The sequence below is a fragment of the Rhinolophus sinicus genome, chromosome 8, assembly GCF_057876585.1.
Source record: "Rhinolophus sinicus isolate RSI-liver-muscle chromosome 8, RSI-T2T, whole genome shotgun sequence".
Taxonomy (NCBI): Eukaryota; Metazoa; Chordata; class Mammalia; order Chiroptera; family Rhinolophidae; genus Rhinolophus; species Rhinolophus sinicus.
In genome coordinates, this window is record NC_142508.1 from 39,480,459 (window position 1) to 39,499,554 (window position 19,096).

At 45.1% G+C, this 19,096-nt stretch overlaps 2 protein-coding genes and 1 pseudogene across 8 annotated transcripts in view; 1 reads left to right on the top strand and 2 right to left on the bottom strand.

Moving 5' to 3' along the window:
* SAE1 (SUMO1 activating enzyme subunit 1) overlaps window positions 1-6,171 on the bottom strand; it is a 66,031-nt gene extending 59,860 nt beyond the window's left edge. Inside the window, exon 1 of the mRNA XM_019752593.3 lies at window positions 5,979-6,171. Within this exon, the coding sequence (XP_019608152.1) occupies window positions 5,979-6,076 (98 nt within the window). The 5' untranslated portion in view covers window positions 6,077-6,171. The remainder of the gene's footprint in view (window positions 1-5,978) is intronic.
* A 321-nt stretch (window positions 6,172-6,492) lies between these two features.
* Window positions 6,493-18,215, bottom strand: LOC141567728 (tubulin beta chain pseudogene; annotated as a pseudogene). Its single transcript, XR_016021989.1, has 2 exons — window positions 17,973-18,215; window positions 6,493-15,071 (listed from the first exon to the last, which is right to left on the bottom strand). The product of XR_016021989.1 is annotated as a tubulin beta chain pseudogene (transcript).
* Window positions 17,616-19,096, top strand: part of ZC3H4 (zinc finger CCCH-type containing 4) — a 40,176-nt gene continuing 38,695 nt past the window's right edge. Inside the window, exons 1-2 of one of the 6 annotated variants that reach the window (XM_074316202.2) lie at window positions 17,616-17,709; window positions 18,802-18,967. In XM_074316202.2, coding sequence (XP_074172303.2) covers window positions 18,807-18,967 — 161 coding nt within the window. In that variant the 5' untranslated portion in view covers window positions 17,616-17,709; window positions 18,802-18,806. Of the gene's footprint in view, window positions 17,710-18,258; window positions 18,678-18,801; window positions 18,968-19,026; window positions 19,092-19,096 lie in introns of those variants that run through there. The other 5 variants (XM_074316208.2, XM_074316201.2, XM_074316203.2 and 2 more) reach the window with 5 other exon arrangements.

Genomic DNA, 19,096 nt, shown 5'->3' on the forward strand with positions numbered 1-19,096 from the left:
CACAAAGCCCCCGAGGCCACGAAGAGCTTTAGCATATTTGAGGAACCGAAAGACTCAAGCAGCTTGAATGGAGGAAGCAGGGAGACGTAGGAGGCAAGGTCACGGAAGGCAATGGATTTCAAAAGCTTTGGATTTTATTCTGAGTATATATACCAGGAAATCACTAAAAGCCTTAGGCAGGACTGTTGTAATCTGATTTTTTCATTTAAATCTGTTCAGCTGCTGTGTGGAGAGTATAGAGTCAAGAGTGGAACAGAGGAGACCCATGAGGAAAACTGAGGTAATGAGATGGTGGGTGTGGCTTGGATTAGGAAATGAAAGGTAGATGAGATCAAGATGGAGCAGAGCGACTGGACTTCCCAAAAGACTGAATGTGGGCATAAGAGACAGCGATGAACAAAAGAACAAGGTTTCTGGTCTGTGCCACAGGACACGCGGTGGGGCCATCAGCATTTCGCAGAATTGACCCCTTTCTCCTAGGAATAGTCTCTTCTTCACTTAACAGTACAGTACTTTTCATTTAAATCTACATTACTATTCCATCCATCTGCCCATTCATTATATTACTTAAATGTTTTGTCAGAATCCAAAATACAATTTCAGACCGCTCCGCACTGTGACCTGCTTGTGCCAATCTGCAACTCCCGGCGTCCTCTGCCTCCTTCCGGAGCCCCGACTCCTGCCTGACATCTGCTTATATATCTCAAGATACGTCCTATGAAGTGTCCCTTCCTTTACTGCAGGAGATTTATACTTGTCAAGTAACTGTAGCTCTCATTCACTGAATGGACACTACTCATGCATTATCCCACTTAGTGCTCCACAATCTTATAAAGGAGATTCTATTATTTCCATTTGATAAATGAGAAAACTGAAGCACAGAGAAGCTGAGAAATGTATCCAAGGTTAAATAAATAACAAGTTCTGGAGTTGAGAGTCAAACTCAACTATTCACCACTACCAACCACTACGTAGGAGAAATTGGTCCTTAAACGAACCAGGACAGGCCTCCAAGTACATGCTCCGTCACTTTAATGACAAATATGAGCCTGTATAACCGCTGAAGTCTTGTGACCGGCCAGCAGTGTTGGGTAACGAATGCCTAATAGGGAAGATTTTGTAGCAGCTTTTTTCTAAAGTCAAAATTTCAGAGTTGGAAGAGTCCTTGAAAGATTTATTCACATTTACCTCTTCTTTTTGCAGATGTGGAACCTAAGGCATGTGCGATTCACCCATGAGCAGAGAGCTAGTTAGCAGAGCTGGCAATTGAACCCAGGTTTTTGGTCTTCCTAGGTCTTTGCAATGTACAATCATTTCATTCACTCAACAAATTTCTAAATGTCTATACACTTGCAAGCACGGGAAATTGAAGAGACCAGTCAAAACCCACATCTTAATTATTGGACATTTTTAAACTGCTTACCCTCATGGAGCTTATAATCTGCTTCCCTCTTTCTAGTGACTCTTCCTCTTTCAGATATGGGATACATTATTATTGAGTGGAAGAAAAATCAGACACACCTTTGCTGTGAAAGGCAGTGTAAAACCTGCCGAAGCACAGTCTGAGGACACACACAACTGCCAACTTCAACACTCGCCTCTATGTTAACTGGACTGAATGAGCCACTGTGGTGGAAAATGGAGCTGTCATGGAAATGGCAGTGAACCTGAAGTTAGCGACTACGAATCCAGTCCTAATCCTATTTATTTGGTGTGTGACCTCAGGAGAGTTTGCTCCTTTCTCTGAAACTCATCCATAAAACAAGCTCTGCACCACAGCAAGAGATGCAAATTCACATTCTCACAGGGGCCAGGCAATGATGAGGTATGATCAAAAAATAGTGAATGTTTAAATTTTTAAAAATTATTACAGTAAAAGACACACTGCCATTAATCCCCCTCAAAAGACTCCCGCTTGCTTTGAACACACTTATCCCATCGTTCTTGCCATTTTCTGAAGCAGTTCTAGAAGTCCTCTTTCATGAGTGTCTTTAGTTGTGCTGTTGTGGCTGCCTCGATGCCCTGAATTGATCCATTGAGGTTTCATCCTCCATCATGACAATAAATGATGAAACCTCCAGTGAATGCTGCTGCTCGTAACATCAAGGTGATGTTAACTGTGTGTTTTTTGACCTTGATAGAATTGTGCAAGCTGAGTTTGGACTCAGGAACACTACAGTGAACTCTGATTATTATAAGCACTTATTAGAGTGTTTAAGAAACCATGTGCAAGAAAACAGCCTGAGAAATGGGCAAATGGTTTCATCCTCCATCATGACAATGCTGTGTCACGCATCGCTTCTGGTACGGCAATTTCTGTCAAATGAAAATATTAGTGTGTCCTCATCCACCTTATTTACCGGATCTGGCACCATGTGACTTCTGGCTCTTCCCCAAAGTCAAAATGACCATGAAAGGTACATGTTTTGAATCAATTCAGGACATCACGGCAGCCATAACAGCGCAACTAAAGACATTCATGAAAAAAGACTTCCAGAACTACTTCAGAAAGTGGCGAGAACAATGGAATAAGTGTGTTCGAAGTGAGGGGGTATGTTTTGAGGGGGATTAATGGCAATGTATCTTTTACTGTAATGTTTGTATATTTAAACATTCACCGTGTTTTTTTATCACACCTACTATATCAATGCGTGAAGCTGAACTGATGGAGACAATGGCAGAGAACCCATGCTCTGCATAAAAGAGGCAGCCTCTACTTAGCTCCAAGTAATGTGTGGTTGTCTGACCTTCCTATTTTTCAAAAGACAGAAATCAGAAACTCTATGTGAAACTTACAGATGGGGGAACTTCTCATTACAAAAACTTTCAAACATACAGAAAAGTAGAAATAGTTAACATTTTGACCTACTGACTTACCCACATACCTATACCATGGCATTTCATGCCTTTAGTGTGTATCTCCAAAAATATGACATTCTCCTTCATAACCATACTGTTACAGTATCACATCTAGAAAATAATCCCTACATATCATCTAACAGGGCTGAATATTCAAATTTCCCCTATTGTCTGAAAGATGTTTTTGTGTAAGTTTTCTTCTTGGACCTGAGTCCAGTCAAGGTTCATATCTTGCATTTGGCTCCACCTCTTTTCTCTTAATCTAGAACAGTCCCTTCATTTGTTTTTTTCCATGACACTGACTTCTGGAATAGAACTAATGCAGTTGTCTTGTAAAATTTCATATTCTGGACATCTTATCAGTACCACAATGGTGTCCTTTAATTTGTTCTGTTCTCTAAAAGCATGTTTAGAGTAAAAGATAGATATTCAGCAGGAAAACGTCAAAGATGCTGCACTGAAGTTCTTATTTCACCACATCAGAAGGCACATTATTAATAATCAGCTCCAAGAGACAAACGAGTTTTTATTTTTCTTTTGTTTGAATATTACCTTGGCCTCATAGGTTCTAAGTCATTAAATATCATTAAAGGAAGTTGAGTTTATTCTTTCTGATGCTCAAACTGTCCCTAATTTGGCCAGTTCTCTAGATTTTTTTTATTTTTTTTATTTTTTTAAATTTTTATTTATTTTAAGTGTTTTTCCAGGACCCATCAGTTCCAAGTCAAGTAGTTGTTTCAATCTAGTTGTGGAGGGCGCAGCTTACAGTGGCCCATGTGGGAATCAAACCGGCAACGTTGTTGTTAAGAGTACCACACTCTAACCAACTGAGCTAACCGGCAGCCCCCAATTCTCTAGATTTTTAAGCTTGCAAGGAATTTCAAAAAATGTAAAACACTGTATGAGATACAGGCCAGTTTTTAACGTCTAGACTTGTATGAGTTTCCCTGGGAAGGCCCTTTTTAATATTATTACTCTCCCTTCCAGTTCTGACATTGGTCCAACATCAGAGGCAAAACTGTAGCCAGAATGCAGTCTGCCACCTCCCATTTCAAAAAGAACCCTAGTAGCCCCCAGAGTTCTTCTATCACACCTGGAGTCCCCTTAGAAGCAAGGGAACTGCCCTCTACCTTCAATCTGCTTTGTGGAACCTCCTTCCTGTGTATACAGGGGAGGAAATCACTGCCCTTCCTACTCCAGAGAGCTGTTGTGAGACTCAGTTGAAAAATGGACATGGGAACACTGAAACTCAGTCAGATTGTCTACAAATATAGATTCCAAGTTATAGATAACCCTTTCCTTCCCTTCCAGGATCCTCGGCCAATCTTTTTCAGGTTCTCGGAGTTCAGTACATCTCCACTACCTCAGAGTAACTAACTCCGGCCTCCCCAGAATTCCATACCCTGACTTTGATTTGCCCCTTACGTCATCTATTCCTCAGAAGCCCCCATCCTTTCCTTATTGCTCCTCAGATGAATCATACCTATCCCTCTGACAGGTCCTTTATCACATTCCTATTTAACCCTCACCAACTTTACCCCACCACAAACAAAACGACCTGCTATCCCCAATTCCTTGGATCAACCTTTCTAGTACATTTAGGAGTCCTAAACACTCCCGTCCTTCAAACAGCAGCCCCTAAAATCAATCAAGGCCACCTATGTCTTCAGGCCCAGTCTTAGTCATCCTTGAGTTCCCCTTTTCATACCCCACACAGACTCCTTCAGCAAATCCTGTCCCCTCTACCTTCAAAATATATCCAGAATATATATTTGATCCCTTCTCTAGAGCTCCAAACCCCATTGCTTATGTCTCAAGTGGATTATTGCAGTAATTACTGCAGTAGTGCCCTAATCGGAATCTTTCTTTCCACTTCTGTCCACTTCAACCTATTCTCCACACAGCAAATGATCCTTTTAAAACACAAATCAGATCATGTTACTCCTACTCAAAACTCTCCAACAGGTTTTCCAGCACACTTAGAATAAAAAAGAAAAAAAACTACTCCTCAACTCATTTGGTTCCAGCCACCCTGTTCCTGCAATTTCCCAAGTATGCGCTGGCCTCCCGGATTTTACACGTGCTGTTCTCTACTGCAGACTTTCTTCTGGATGGCTTTTTCCTCTCATACAGGTTGGAGACACAGTGTTACCTCTTCAGAGGCCTGCCCTGCCACCCGATATCACAATAGTTCTCCACTTCACCATCCTTTCTTGACCCTCTTATCCTGCTTTTTCTCCCTTTCACTTGCATTACTTAACATATTATTTATGTTTGCCTCCAACACCAGAATGTAAGTTCCATGTGTAGTAAGGAGTCTGTTTAGTTCAGGGATATATGCTGCGCCTAAAACAACGCTTGAGACAGGTGCTCGATAAATATTTGATCAAACCAATCACCTCTTTAAAAGACCTCATCCCCTTGGATAACTACTCCTCAATGCGCCAGGTATGCCAACCCTGTCCTCTCTGGACACACCCCCATACCTGGACACAGCAACCTCTTAAAGCATCTCCATCCGCCCGAGACTCTCCAAGCCTCTCAAGACTCCCACTAGAAATAACTTGCCACCAAACTCCTCAAAACCCTCATTCTTTCCGATTGGCCCACCCACCGCTCAGAAGCTACGAGACAGTAAGCTCACGTTCGGTTCGGCAGTCTCCCCAGCATCCAGCAGAGAACAGGTCCCCACCTTCTAGGAATGAATGAACTACGCCCCCGCCCTCCCGCCCCGCTTCATCCCTTCCAGGTTTTCCTGGCCCTTCCTATTCCCTAACCCCCACCCCAACCTGAACCCCACCATCACCCCATTCGGGCTTCCGAGTCCCCGAGTTTGAATCCTCCTGATCCCTTAGGACTCCCCCACCCAGCCCCCTCTCACAGGCCTCCAATCACTCCGAACGGCCCTCTCACCACCCTGGGACGTCCCCGCTTGCAACACCTTCTAGAAACATCCCAAAGCAACCCTTCCAGTCCTCGCAGGTGGGCTACCACCCCCCGGTACAGCATTCCCGCCTCCTCTCTTCAAATTAGACCCTCTCGCTCCCTGAGGGCGGCTAACGCCTCAGGCCAGACGACCGCTCTAGACCCTCAGCCCCACAAGCCGCACCGGCCCTGACCGTTTCTGGGCCTCCAATCCCCAGAGACGAATCTGCCGGTCATACTGCGCCGCCTCCTCCTCGCTGATACCGCCGCCTGTCTCCTCCTTCTCCACCATGGCGCCGGCTCTCACTGCCTGCGCTCCGGTTGTGCTCACGCCAACCGCCCGCCGGCCCGCTCCTCTCCAACCGCCGCCAGCAGCGTCTGCGCCTGCGCCAGGGACCGCGACTGCGCAGTAGCTCCTCCGCGGGCCAGCCAGCCCGTGGATCCTCGGACAGACCAAGTGGACCGCCCCGGGCTCAAAGGCGGGCCAGTGACTGCTAGTCACGTGACGGAGACTCCAGCCAATCCTGACTAAAAAATGGCGCGGCCTATGGCCCCCACGAGGATACCCAAGTGGTTGTTTATGAGGCTATTCATTCAACATGTATTTATGGAGCGTCTGCTGCAAACCTGGCATTGGGGATGTTGTGAAATAAAGTGGTGAATAAAATAGTCAAAGTCCTGACCTCACGGACAGCTTCCACTTTCTATCTCTTGGGACACTTGCTCTTAACCCAGCCTCCATGCTAGCAGAAGCCAAAACAGCCCAAGGAGAGGTCCACATGGAAAGGCACCAAAGCTCCTGACTCTCAGCCAGGTCAACAGCTGCAGCCAACAGCCAGCACCAACTTGCTGGCTATGGGAATGAGTCATCTTAGAAGTGGATCCTTTGGCAGAGGGTCAAGTCACCCCAGATAGAGGAGACAAGCCATTCTTGCCAAGCCCTGCTCAAAGTGCTGATCTGTAAGCAAAACAAATGATTGCTGTTGATTTATGCCACCAAGTTTTGGGATCACGTATTACGTAGCGTTGGATAACCTAAATATTCTTCCCCCCACAACTCTCTCCTCACACTTTCCCCTCTCCTGTCTCTCCTCCCGCAGCCCTTTGCCTGACCCCAACTCGTTCTCTCCCTGACTCTCTTTCCCTTTCTTTGCTGACATTCTCCATCTTTCTGAATTTAGTCTCTTACATAAACTCTGGGGGGAGTATTTTGTACTGTGGGGTTGGGGAAGATCTCTCAGAGGAGGTAATGAACAAGTAGAGACGTGAAGAATGAAGAAAAGTGAAGGCTGAGCTGTGGTGAAGGGGACAAAGGCATTAATCAAGAAACCAGATTATGAATTCTTTTTTAATTTAAATATACACCTGACCCTTGAACAATATGAGGATTAGAAGCACTAACCCCCTCACCCCCGGCCCAGTTGAAAATCCACATATAACTTGATTCCCCAAAAACTTCATTACTAATAGCCTATTTTTGACTGGAAGCCCAATTGATAACATGAACAGTTGATTAACACATATTTTGTAAGTTATGTGTATTATATAATGTATTCTTACAATAAAGTAAGCTAAAGAAAAGGAAATGTTATTAAGAAAATTATAAGGAAGATAAATATATTTACAGTATTTATTTTAAAAATCTGCATGTAAGTGGATCTGTGTTTTTCCTTTGTTTTACTTTTTTCTTTTTTGTTGTTTTTGGTTTTTTGTGTTTTTTTTTTCCAATTCCCATTTATTTTTGGCTCTTGGGGCAATGCCCTTTTTTTCAATATGAAAAAAAGCAAATTCAACACAAAATAAAAATACGAAGTATAGGATAGGACAAAGCCAGGGGTAGGGGGGGAATGGCAATATCAAAAGATGAGATGTTGCCAGAAGATGGTTCCTGTACTGTCCCTTCTGGGGAATGATTCAAACATTTAGGTGATAGTACATACCTTTCCACACACATACAGCAAGACTGGTATTTTTTTGGGGTAAGAAAAAGTGGGGATGTGGAGGGCCTGTCTGGAGGCTTAGGGACCAAAGTTGGTCCCGTTCCCCTTAACCCCCTTTTCCAACCAGAGAAAGCAAGGGATCCAATGTGAGAGGGAGGTTAAATGGAAGAGGGAAGGATCCCACTTGACAGAGTGTGGCAGACCCCTACAAAGGAAACAGCTCAGGATGGAGCTTGGAGGGAGACTGAAAATGGACACAATACTGTTAACACCTCCCCCAAAGCTGAGAGAGGAGCAGGGAAATACCTGGAAACTAGGACTTTAGTAGCCTGGATCCCACTCCCAAACTACTGTAGAATGGGAAACCCTACCCCTTCCTGTAGGGTCTTCTTCCTGCAGTTAGGGTGGTTTCCTTTCCCCTTGGCTACCACATGGGCTTAGGATGGTGGTCATCCATCTGGGTTTTCAGCACATGGTTCTAAACAGGATCTGGATGAGATCCAGCTTCTTGGAGAATTGTCTTGAAAACAGAGAGGGAAATATTAACTGGACAGATGGGAGGAATGGACACCAGAAGGAAATGCAAGATTACTCAGAATGAAAGGAATCTAGATTTCCCAGAGTGGAAAGAGAGAATATTTATTGAGCGCCCATTTATGTGTCAGGCACTGTTCTAGAACCCCCCCCCCCCCAAAGAAAAAAGATGGAAGCAGAAAATGCAAATTCTGAGGGAGAATAAAGGGGCAGCTAAGGAAGAAGGCTGAATGAAGGAACTGAGACGCCTGAGTGACGGACAGGGCTTGGCCTTAGGCCTCCTCTTCAGCCTCCTCACCGAAATCCTACTCCTCCTCGGCCGTGGTGTCCTGGTACCGCTCGTACTCGGTCACCAGGTCTTTCATGTTGCTCTCGGCTTCGGTGAACTCCATCTCGTCCATGCCCTCGCCCGTGTACCAGTGCAGGAAGGCCTTGCGCTGGAACATGGCCGTGAACTGCTCCTAGATGTGCTTGAACAGCTCCTGGATGGCCGTGCTGTTGCCAATGAAGGTGACCGCCATCTTTAGGCCGCAGGGTGAGATGTCGCACACGGCCATCTTCACATTGTTGGGGATCCACTCCATGAAGTAGCTGCTGTTCTCATTCTGCACGTTGAGCATCTGCTCGTCCACCTCCTTCATGGACATCCGCCCACAGAAGACAGCAGCCACGGTGAGGTACCGGCCATGGCGGGGGTCACAGGCAGCCATCATGTTCTTGGCATCGAATACCTGCTGGGTGAGTTCGGGCACAGTGAGGGCCCAATTCTGCTGGCTTCCACAGCTGGTTAGAGGGGCAAAGCCAGGCATGAAGAAGTGGAGGCGTGGGAAGGGCACCATGTTGACTGCAAGCTTGCGGAGGTCAGCATTGAGCTGGCCAGGGAAGCGGAGGCAGGTGGTCACACCGCTCATGGTGGCTGAGACAAGGTGGTTCAGGTCTCCATAGGTTGGTGTGGTCAGCTTGAGGGTGCAGAAGCAGAAGTCATAAAGGGCCTCGTTATCAATGCAGTAGGTCTCATCAGTATTCTCTACCAACTGATGGACGGACAGGGTGGCGTTGTAGGGCTCGACCACTGTGTCGGACACCTTGGACGAGGGCACCACACTGAAGGTGTTGATGATGTGGTCGGGATACTCTTCCTGGATCTTGCTGCTGAGCAGCGCGCCTGTTCCAGAGCCTGTGGCCCCGCCCAGTGAATGGGTCAGCTGGAAGCCCTGCAGGCAGTCACAGCTCTCAGCGTCCTTCCGCACCACAGCCAGGACCGTGTCAGCCAGCTCGGCCCCCTCTGTATAGTGGCCTTTGGCCCCATTGTTGCCTGCCCCAGATTGACCAAAAACAAAGTTGTCTGGTCTGAAGATCTGGCCAAAAGGACCTGAGCGAACAGAGTCTATGGTCCCCGGTACTAGATCCACCAAGATCGCACGAGGAACATATTTTCCACTTGTGGCTTCATTGTAATACACGGAGATGCTATCCAGCTCCAGGTCACTATCCAGGCCAGGTCACTGTCGCTGTGGTAAGTGCCAGTGGGGTCGATGCCATGTTCATCACTGATAGCACCAATCTGGTTGCCACACTGGCCAGCCTGGATGTGCACGATTTCCCTCATGGTTCAAATTTAATTTTTTTTTTCTCGCCTCAAGGTGTGTACGGGGCAAGAAAATATGTACTTTTTTTGCTCTGTTGCTGGTCGCAGGCTGGAAGGATGGGACGTGCCCCGGATGTTGGAGCAGCTAGGTCTGAACGTGACGGCAGGAAGGTTCTTTGGTCTTTTTAAAAAGCATGTAAATCTATTTGTTAATTACAACTTACAATGTGTGACCACTGCACTTTGAGGTAAATAGAGAACATAAAAAATTCGGGATCCTGACAACTAAAGATACAAGTCAACTCTTCCAGAATGAGCATCACTTTGCTTAGAATGATTTGAGGGCCAGCCGGGGGTGGCTCAGGTGGTTGGAGCGCTGTGCTCCTAACACCCACTTTGCAGTTTCGATTCCCACATGGGCCAGTAAGCTGCGCCCTCTACAGCTAAGATTGTGAACAACACCTCTCCCTGGAGCAGGGCTGCTGTGAGCAGCCGGAGGGCTGCCCTGTGCTGCCAGCAGTGGCCAGTGGCCAGCGTGAGTGGCCGGCAGCCACCATGAGCGGCCAGCAGCCGAGGAGAGTTTCTGTGAGCGGCCTACCAACTGCCTCAGCCAGGGGGAGCACAAGGTTCATAATACCAGCATGGGCCAGGAAGTTGTGTCCTACACAGCTAGACTGTGAAACAAGGGCTTGAACTGGGGTGGTGGGAGGCGGAAGAAGGGGGAAAAAAACAATAGAATAATTTGAGGCTCTTTTTGAAATGGGTAAGTTTGAGAAGCACATACATGCCTCTTTAAATTTGTAATGTTTCTTCCAAAATTACTTGACACCCTAGGAAAAGACCTTTCCTAACTGCTTTCCTGACCCCCAATCCAGCCTTCAACTGTGATCTTACTCCTTATCTTATTCCAGAGGATGAGATGAGGGTCCTCATGGGTGGAAGTTCAGGGACAGAAAGAATGGTTTGGTAATTTTTATTTTATCAGAAAATTTTATCTTGAAGATCAAGCTTAAACGAAAGAAATAGTCCAGTGAATAGTCATATATCATTTATCCAGATTCATTACAGGGAGAAGTTTTCCGAACTACAAATCTCACCAAGAAACTCCAGTAGGCCAGATTCTCTTAAGCATTTCCACCATATAAAAAGCCAAATATGCACAAATTCCTTAAACTAAAACATTAATTCCAGAGGTTTGAGTCACATGAACATTTCTATATTTAACTCCAAATATTCCCAGGGTAAAATGATGCCAACTAAGGAAATAATTATGGCAACCAGGGGATTTACTAAATTATTTTGACCATGGCTATGGTTGATTGCATTTTGCAAAGATGGCTACAACAGTGTCTCTCAACCTACATGCTCTTTAAAAAAAAAAAAAAACACTTTTATTTGTTTAAGTATGTTTTTCCAGGACCCATTAGCTCCAAGTCAAGTAATTGTTTCAATCCAGTTGTGAGGGCCTGCAGCTCACAGTGGCCCATGTGGGGATCCAACTGGCAACTTTGTTGTTAAGAGCACAGCTCTTCTCTAACCAACTGAGCCATCTGGCCACCCCTACGTGCGCTTTTTGCAACATCCCTTTGACACTGCTCCCATTGAGGGATGTTCATTTCCCTTGAAACCATTCTGGCTTTGGTGACTGACCAATAGAATGTGCCAGAAGGGACATTGCTTTACTGCCAAGCTAAATCAAGAAAGGGGAGGTCACTTCCACCCTGTGCATGGGAACACTTGAGTTTGAGCCCTGATAAATCAGATAAGCAGTCCCTTACCCTGAGGCTGCAGGTTGAGAGGAAGCCCAACCCATGAGCAGAAACCACACGGAGAAGCCCTGAAATTACACTAAGACAAAGAGATGCCAACTCAGCCCCCAGCTTTCAAACCTTCCACTATTCCATTTCTAGCCACGTGGTCTGCAACCACAGAAGTCCCAGGCCAGAATCAGCCAGCCAAGCCTTCCTGACCCACAGAAACTGTTAAAGACAATGAAATGAGGGGGTCAAATATATGGTGATAGAAGGAGACTACTCTTCAGGTAGTAAGTACACAATACAGTATAGAGATGTCATGTTATAAAGTTATACATCCAAAATGTACGTAATGTTATTAACCAACGTTCCCCCAATAAATTTAATGAAAATTTCAAAAGATAATAAGAAAAAAAATGAAATGATTGTTGCTGCTTCAAGCCACTAAATTTCAGAGCATTTTTTAAATTGTGGTAAAATACGCATAACATAAAATGTACTATCTTACCCATTATTGAAAAAAACAAAACAAAAAAGAAAACAACTTCCCTTTTCTCTCTCCATCCAGCCCCTGGCAACCACCATTCTACTTCTGTTTCTATGAGATTGCCTATTCTAGATATTTTACATAAGTGAAATCATATAATATTTGTAGTTTTGTGACTGGCTTATTTCACTTACCAAAATGTCCACAAGTTTCATCCACGTGTAGCATGTGTCAGAATTGCCTTCCTCTTTAAGGCTGAATATATTCCATTGTAAGTATATACCACATTTTGTTTATCCACTCATCTATGGATAAGACACTTGGGTTGCTTCTGCTTTTTGACTATGATGAATAATGCTGCTATGAAGATGGGTATACCAGTGTCTCTTTGAGACCCTGCATGCAGTTCTCCTAGGTATTTATTTACCCATGGGGCAGTTAGTTTTTCAACAACATCTAATTAGAACAGCTGCCCAAAGTGAAACTTTGTAACTTAAAAGGGGTGGAGAGCAGTCATTTAGTAGATCAGGCTCCTGGGTTTAAGGATTACATAATTAATTAGCTGCACCGAGGTGACTGCTCACCATTAACCAAGTCACTGGTTCTCAATCCCACCTGAAGATTAGAATTACCTAGAGAGCTTTTCAGCAAATATGGTGGCCTGGTCCCTCCTCCAGAGACTCTGATTAATTGGTCTGGGTGGAGCTGAGACATTCAGATTTTTACAAAATGCTCCCTAGATGATTCTAAAATGCAGTCGGGGGAGAACCATAGAACAAAGATCTGTGTGCTGCTCATTCTAGTCTTTTCTTGTTCGGACCATTTAACTCTTAGGGCTATTTAAGACATCCGACTAAGCTCTGAATATTTCTTATGGCTCTGTACAACTTGTAATCACACTTTCTAAGTCATTCTGTAGACACTGGTTAGAGTAGGAACTTAAGGGAATCAAGTGATAAAACTAATAGGTTTTAGTAAAATTATAATACCTATAATAAATCTAAAATATTTAATTATAAATTGATGGCTTTTTCACCTATAAAAGGTGTTATGGGTAGAAGAACTGTGTCCTCCCAAAAAATGTGTTCAAGTCCTAATCCCTGCTACCTATGAATGTGACCTTACTTGGAAGGTCAAATTAAGATGAAATTATTAGGATGGGTCCTTCTTATGATGCCATATTGGATTAAGGGTCCACCCTACTTCAGTGTGACTTCGTCTAATTTAATTAGTTATATCTTCAATGGTCCTATTTCCATGTAAGGTCACATTCTGAGGTTCTAGGAAGGCCATGAATTTGCAGGGAGGGAAACACTATTTAACCTAATAAAGGTATGAGTGTATATGTGGGGAGCTAGCTAGCTAGATGGGATAACTCGGGGATTTGGATTCAATCTAACAGAATTGGGGGGTGGTCAGTGGGTGGGAGTAAGGAACTGAGCCTGGCTATGAGTTTATAATCACTGAAGTTGGGTGATGTGATAGGTACATGAGGGTTCATTTTACTCCTTCCTCTATTTTTGTATATGTTCAAATATTCCACGATAAAAAGTTGTTTTAAACCCTAATTTTAAAGTTCTGAATCCAAAGCTGTTGCACTATGCTGTGACACTTTCTGATTTCAGGGGAAAAGGCCAGTAACAGGATCAAATAACCTCTCTGTGGGGGAAAGATGTTTAGAAATCATGGAATGACCAGGCAGTAGAGAGCTATATCAAGTATCTTTTAGATAAGACTTTGGAAATAAACACTTTTGCTGAGTTACTTTGTATTATTAAAATGAAATGTACAGGAATTATAAAAAGAAAAATAAGAGGAGTCAAACTATTTTGAAGAGTTAAAATAGATCCATGGTGTTAAATGATTTATTAGTTAACAGACTGATCTTGAAAGTGACCCTGAAGATCCTTGGCACGTAGTCATTTGTAATTGGTTAGGGAGTGACCGCAGCCATTACCTGTGAGTATGCAGTAACTCTTGTAAAATGATCACTTTGTGAAAAAGAGCCCTGAAAATAAAGCTAACTGCTCTATAAATTATTTTCTCCTGCACTTCTAGACTCATTAAACATCTAAAGTGTTCCCTTTCTTTCTTCCCCCTTATACTTTTACAAAACTTACAGGGAAAATATTCTCAAGTTGGGGGGTATATATGTTTTTAAACATTTTTCGTTGAGGTGAAATTCATGTAACATGAAATTAATCATTTCAAAGTGAACAATTCAGTGGCATTTAGTACATTCACCATGTTGTGCAACCGCCGCCTCTATCTATTCCAAAATATTTTCATCATACGAAAGTAGTGATATACACCTTGTAAATTCGCAAGAGTCTACTGTGACTCTTCCATGCTCACAATTCCAAAAGAATTGGAAAAATTCAGCATTACAGCTTAATATAACTTACTATAAATAGTTCTTTCCATTATTTAAGAACTAACATTAACTTCGTTCGTTAGGTGATCCTTCAATACCAATGTCAGGTTGCAGGACTTTATATCATCCATTGTCCCTGTCCTTTAGTGCCAGTAACAGCTCACTCATTATTGTAATGCCCAAAAAGCTCCCCTCAAATTTCCAAAATGCCCCCAAGGGAGCAATACTGTCTCCTTGAGAATCAGTTGACAACCAAAATTAATTTCCCTCAATAATTTCAATAGTGTCCTCTAGGGGGCGACATCACCTCTTAAGAACCAGATAGACCAATCAAAGATCATCTCCGAGCCTGGACTTTATTTCCCATCTTCCCAATAAAAACAGGGTTAAATTAGCAAGGAAGAAAGGGGAAATCGTTATTGGGTTGGTAGTCAGCAGGATCCAAAACACCATAATACCTCTCTTTGGCCAACGGTCTCCTTTTTTCCCCAGGGGTTTCCAGAGGTTGGAGTCAGCAGCTGGTTTTTCTTCCACACTCTGAAGAGTGTCTTTTCTGTGAAGGACTGTTCATCCATGGCACAAAGAAGCCACCTTAGAGCCATCCCAGGAACTATAAAAATAAAGTCCTTTGCCAGATTAAGAACGTTCCAAGAGTAGAAAGAAACAGGCACTATGGAACCATTGGTCAGACTTATGGGTATTACAGAAGGTTCCCGGTCAGAAAAATACAAGGACCTGCCAGCTCAAAGACATTTTGGAGATCCAGAGGAAGAGGTATGTTGGCATTTTTTTTCTTTCCAATATAAAGGGTAAGTTGCTGAAACTTGCACCTAAACCACCCCAGCCCAACACGCTAAAAAAACAAAACAAAACAAAACAAAAAACAAACACAAACCACAATGTTTGGTGGCTCTCTTGGAATTTTGGAGGCAACTTGGATCATAGTTGGGAGACTTGCTCTCACTCATCAGCAAAGAAAGCTCTAAGGCTGCTGGGGCCCCGTGCAAGAAGAGGTTTTCTAGCTGGTACAAGACGTAGTACAAAGGACTCTGCCATTTGGGTCTTCTAATTCAGTGATCCAGGGGTTCTTAGAAGTGGTGCCTATACTACAATTTACTTGTCTTTCTTCTATTGGTGAGCATTTAGGTAGTTCCCAGTTAGGGGCTATTTCAAATAGTGCCGCTATGAACATTCTTGTTCACAGCTTTTGGTTTGCATTTCTGTGGGGCAATTGTTGAATCATAGTGGAGGCATATATTCAGCTGTATTTGACATGGCCAGTCTATTTTCCAAAGTAGTTCTCAGAGAACTCCTGTGTGTCTTCTCTCTTCTGGTCACTTTACTCCCACACCAAGCAATTCTCCAACTGGCTGACACCAGCTGTCTTGGCTATTCTCTCTCTAGATAATCTCAGAAATAGCTACCTGGAGGTTAATTCAAAGTTTCAATGTATATTAGTACATTCAGGAATGTAAGCAGTCTTTTGTTGGTTTTTGCCCTGCAGTTGTTAACTGATTAACCTCTCTTATGTCTTCCTTCCAACTTCCAGCCTGCTTAATTTAATTTAGGACATCTCAGAATTTTTTTCTTGTCAAATAAAATGTCCCTACCAAGAGCAAATCTTTTAATTGGCCCACAAGAGACCTTTTTTCCTTTCATATGCCATGACTATAATAAAATGTTGACACATGCTCATAAGAAAATTGTCTAAAAAAGTTGTGTTTAACATACCAAGAGCTAGTAGAGCAGGATTATGGGAATAGAAAGGAAAATTACTCTAAGTGGGTCATTATGTGTAATTGTGAAAGATGTCCTTCCATACATTGATTTCTGAACTCCGTGTATTCCAGCTATGGACAAAACAACACTGGTTGACAATATAGACCACATCTAGGAGGACAGCACCCTGTCCTTTCCAGGTGTGGTTTTCAGCTGGCGCCATCTCTGAAGCTTCAACAGTCCATTCCACAAGCCTAGAGAGCACCTGCTTTCAGGTAATGAGGGAAATGAAAAGACTAGCAAATCCCAGCAGACAAGAATATTTCTCCATGCTTTTTCAGTGCCATACTAGCATAACGTCTACCAAGACTTTCTGACATCTAGTTGTTACTTTGTCTGACTTACTATGTAATTGTTGATTAGGGTATATAGACTTGGTAAAGTTATGGAAGATTCTCAAGTCTCAAATGATTTTTGTGTGGCAGAAAACACAGGCCTGAGACACTGACCAGTTTTGTATCAAACTTCCCAACCTAATTCCAGCATTCGTTTCCCATTGTCTATGCATGCCGGGCTCTCAAGGCCCTCCCTTGAACCAGCTTTATTTTTCTGCTTGTTCTCTCATTAATGTGTTAAATAACATCTTTGATGCATACTCACAATGTTTTTGTGTGATGGTCTTGTTTTTAACTTTTAAAAAATTATACGGTGAAAACAGATAGTAAATAAAGTCCAGGGATGGTAATGCTGACAGAAATAGGACAGATGAGGGCAGAAAAAAAAAATAACACCAATTCTCAATAAATGCTTATTCCAATGAAAGCAAATTGGATCCATTGGAATTAGTCTGCCACCAGTGGCTGGGAAGTGGGACATTGGATGTCCCACTACCTGTTTGATTTCAGTACCAAGATACTATTTCCAAGTGATGATGAAGTTATGCTGGGCCTGCCCACTTCATCACTTGGTGTGTTGTCTAATAATACACCATCACCTGGGATTCTGTGGCCAGTCATTAGGTCTTCATAGGACCAATGAATAAGCCAAGAGCTAATTTTCAGAACAAGAGGTCATGACTTTTTATAAAACTCAGGGTGCATGCCTCCTATTGAGGTTTAGCAGAGGTCCATGGACTACCCCTAGGAATGCCAGTTCTTATTAAAGATTTCGCTGTGCTGCTTATGGTTAATTCTTGAGCCAATTACTTAAGTACCGAGGTTCAGCCTATCCATTAAATGGGAATAGTACCTCCCCTGAGTATACTTGTGAGGGTCAAGGATTTTACGTTCTTGTACTGTTTGAAGCCGGTCAGCGTTCCCAAGTTCAGCATTTGAGAGCCTTCACCTACTACACACCAGGTTCTTAAAACTCCACCAAAGCACTACCAAGGCCCGCCCTTCCTGCACCGCCCAGTGATGACGTCATCGACCGAGATCTCTAATGACATCATCTCCGGGTCTGCTCTACTCCGCTCCATCCTCCCATTCTCCGGAAGCCTACAACTCCAGCACACGTGCCTCCGGCTTTAGGTTATTTTTTTCTCTCCGTAGCCCGAATTTCTTCCCTCCCATTCTCCCACCTAAAACTTTCGATTCTTTCCGCCTTCCCTCAAGCTAGTAATTTTCGGTTCCTCCCGCTTGCTCTCGGGCGAATTCCTCAAAATAGTTTACTCCGTTAATTAATCTCCCTTCCTAGCCTGCCTTTCGGCTTCTTCCTTCTAAATCCCATTACCCCGGCGCGGCCTCATTCGGCTGTTTCCGCCTCCTGCCACCTTCGGATCTTTCCGTATCACCTCAGTGCCTTGTTTCCCAGTGCCGATCCACTTCGGCTATTTCCGGCTCCTTGGGACCTCCCGTTTTTCCTCTAGCCTCATCCCCAGCACCATCTTCGGCTCTTTCCGCCCTTCCCCGTCTCCTGCTCAGCTCCTTTCGGCATTTTCCGCTTTCCCCGGCCTCATTTCTCCCTTCGAGTCTTTCCGCCGCCCTTCGGGCGAGTGGTCAGTGCCCCTCTCCACGTGACGCGGCCTCCGCCTCCCAGTTCCCCCTCCCACCTCGCCCTTCCTCCCGCCTCAGCTTCCCAGCCCGTCCGGGCCGCGCCGCCATTTTGTGTGAATTTCTGACTGCGGCGGGGACCGGGCAGCCGGGGCGCCCAGGGCGGGCAGACAGACAGACAGTCGGCCGGTCTCCGCCGCCCGTTTCTCTCTCCCTAAAATCCTTTTTTTTTTAAACCCCCCTCGCTCGCTCTCCTCTTCCCCCTTCCCTCTTGCTTGCTCCATCGCGCGCGGCCCGCGCTAATTACACCCAACCAGCCACCAGTGTCTGTGTCCCCCGGGTCTCTCACTCCCGGGCCCGCGGGGGTGCGTGTGGGGGGGCTCTCGCCCCGATGAGGGCCCTGCGCCCGTGAGCGAGTGACCCCCGGGGCGGGCTGCGGAGAAAGCAGGCGGCGAGAGGCCCGCCGAGGCCTAGGCCGCGCGGCCTACGCGGAGGTCGGCACAGAGGTGATTCCGAAACCGAAAAAAATATATACTCATTCCTATCAGGAGCCATCAGAGCTGAAGTGTGCCCCTCCCGCCACGCCCAAGCAGTCCTTTTTCGTGCATTAACATCCCCTCCCCCCCAAAGGAACTATGGAGGCCGCGCCCGGGACCCCCCCGCCGCCGCCATCAGAGTCGCCGCCGCCGCCATCGCCGCCGCCGCCATCAACGCCTTCGCCTCCTCCGTGTTCCCCCGACGCCTGCCCGGCCACCCCGCACCTCCTCCACCACCGCCTCCCGCTCCCTGACGACAGGTCAGGCCCCCGGCCCGGCCGGGGCAGCGTCCCCGGGGGGAGGAAGAGGAGGAGGAGGAAGGGGGGCGGCCGCCATGTTGGGCCGGGCCGCGGAGGAGGAGGAGGAGGAGGAAGGGCGGGGTCGGTGGG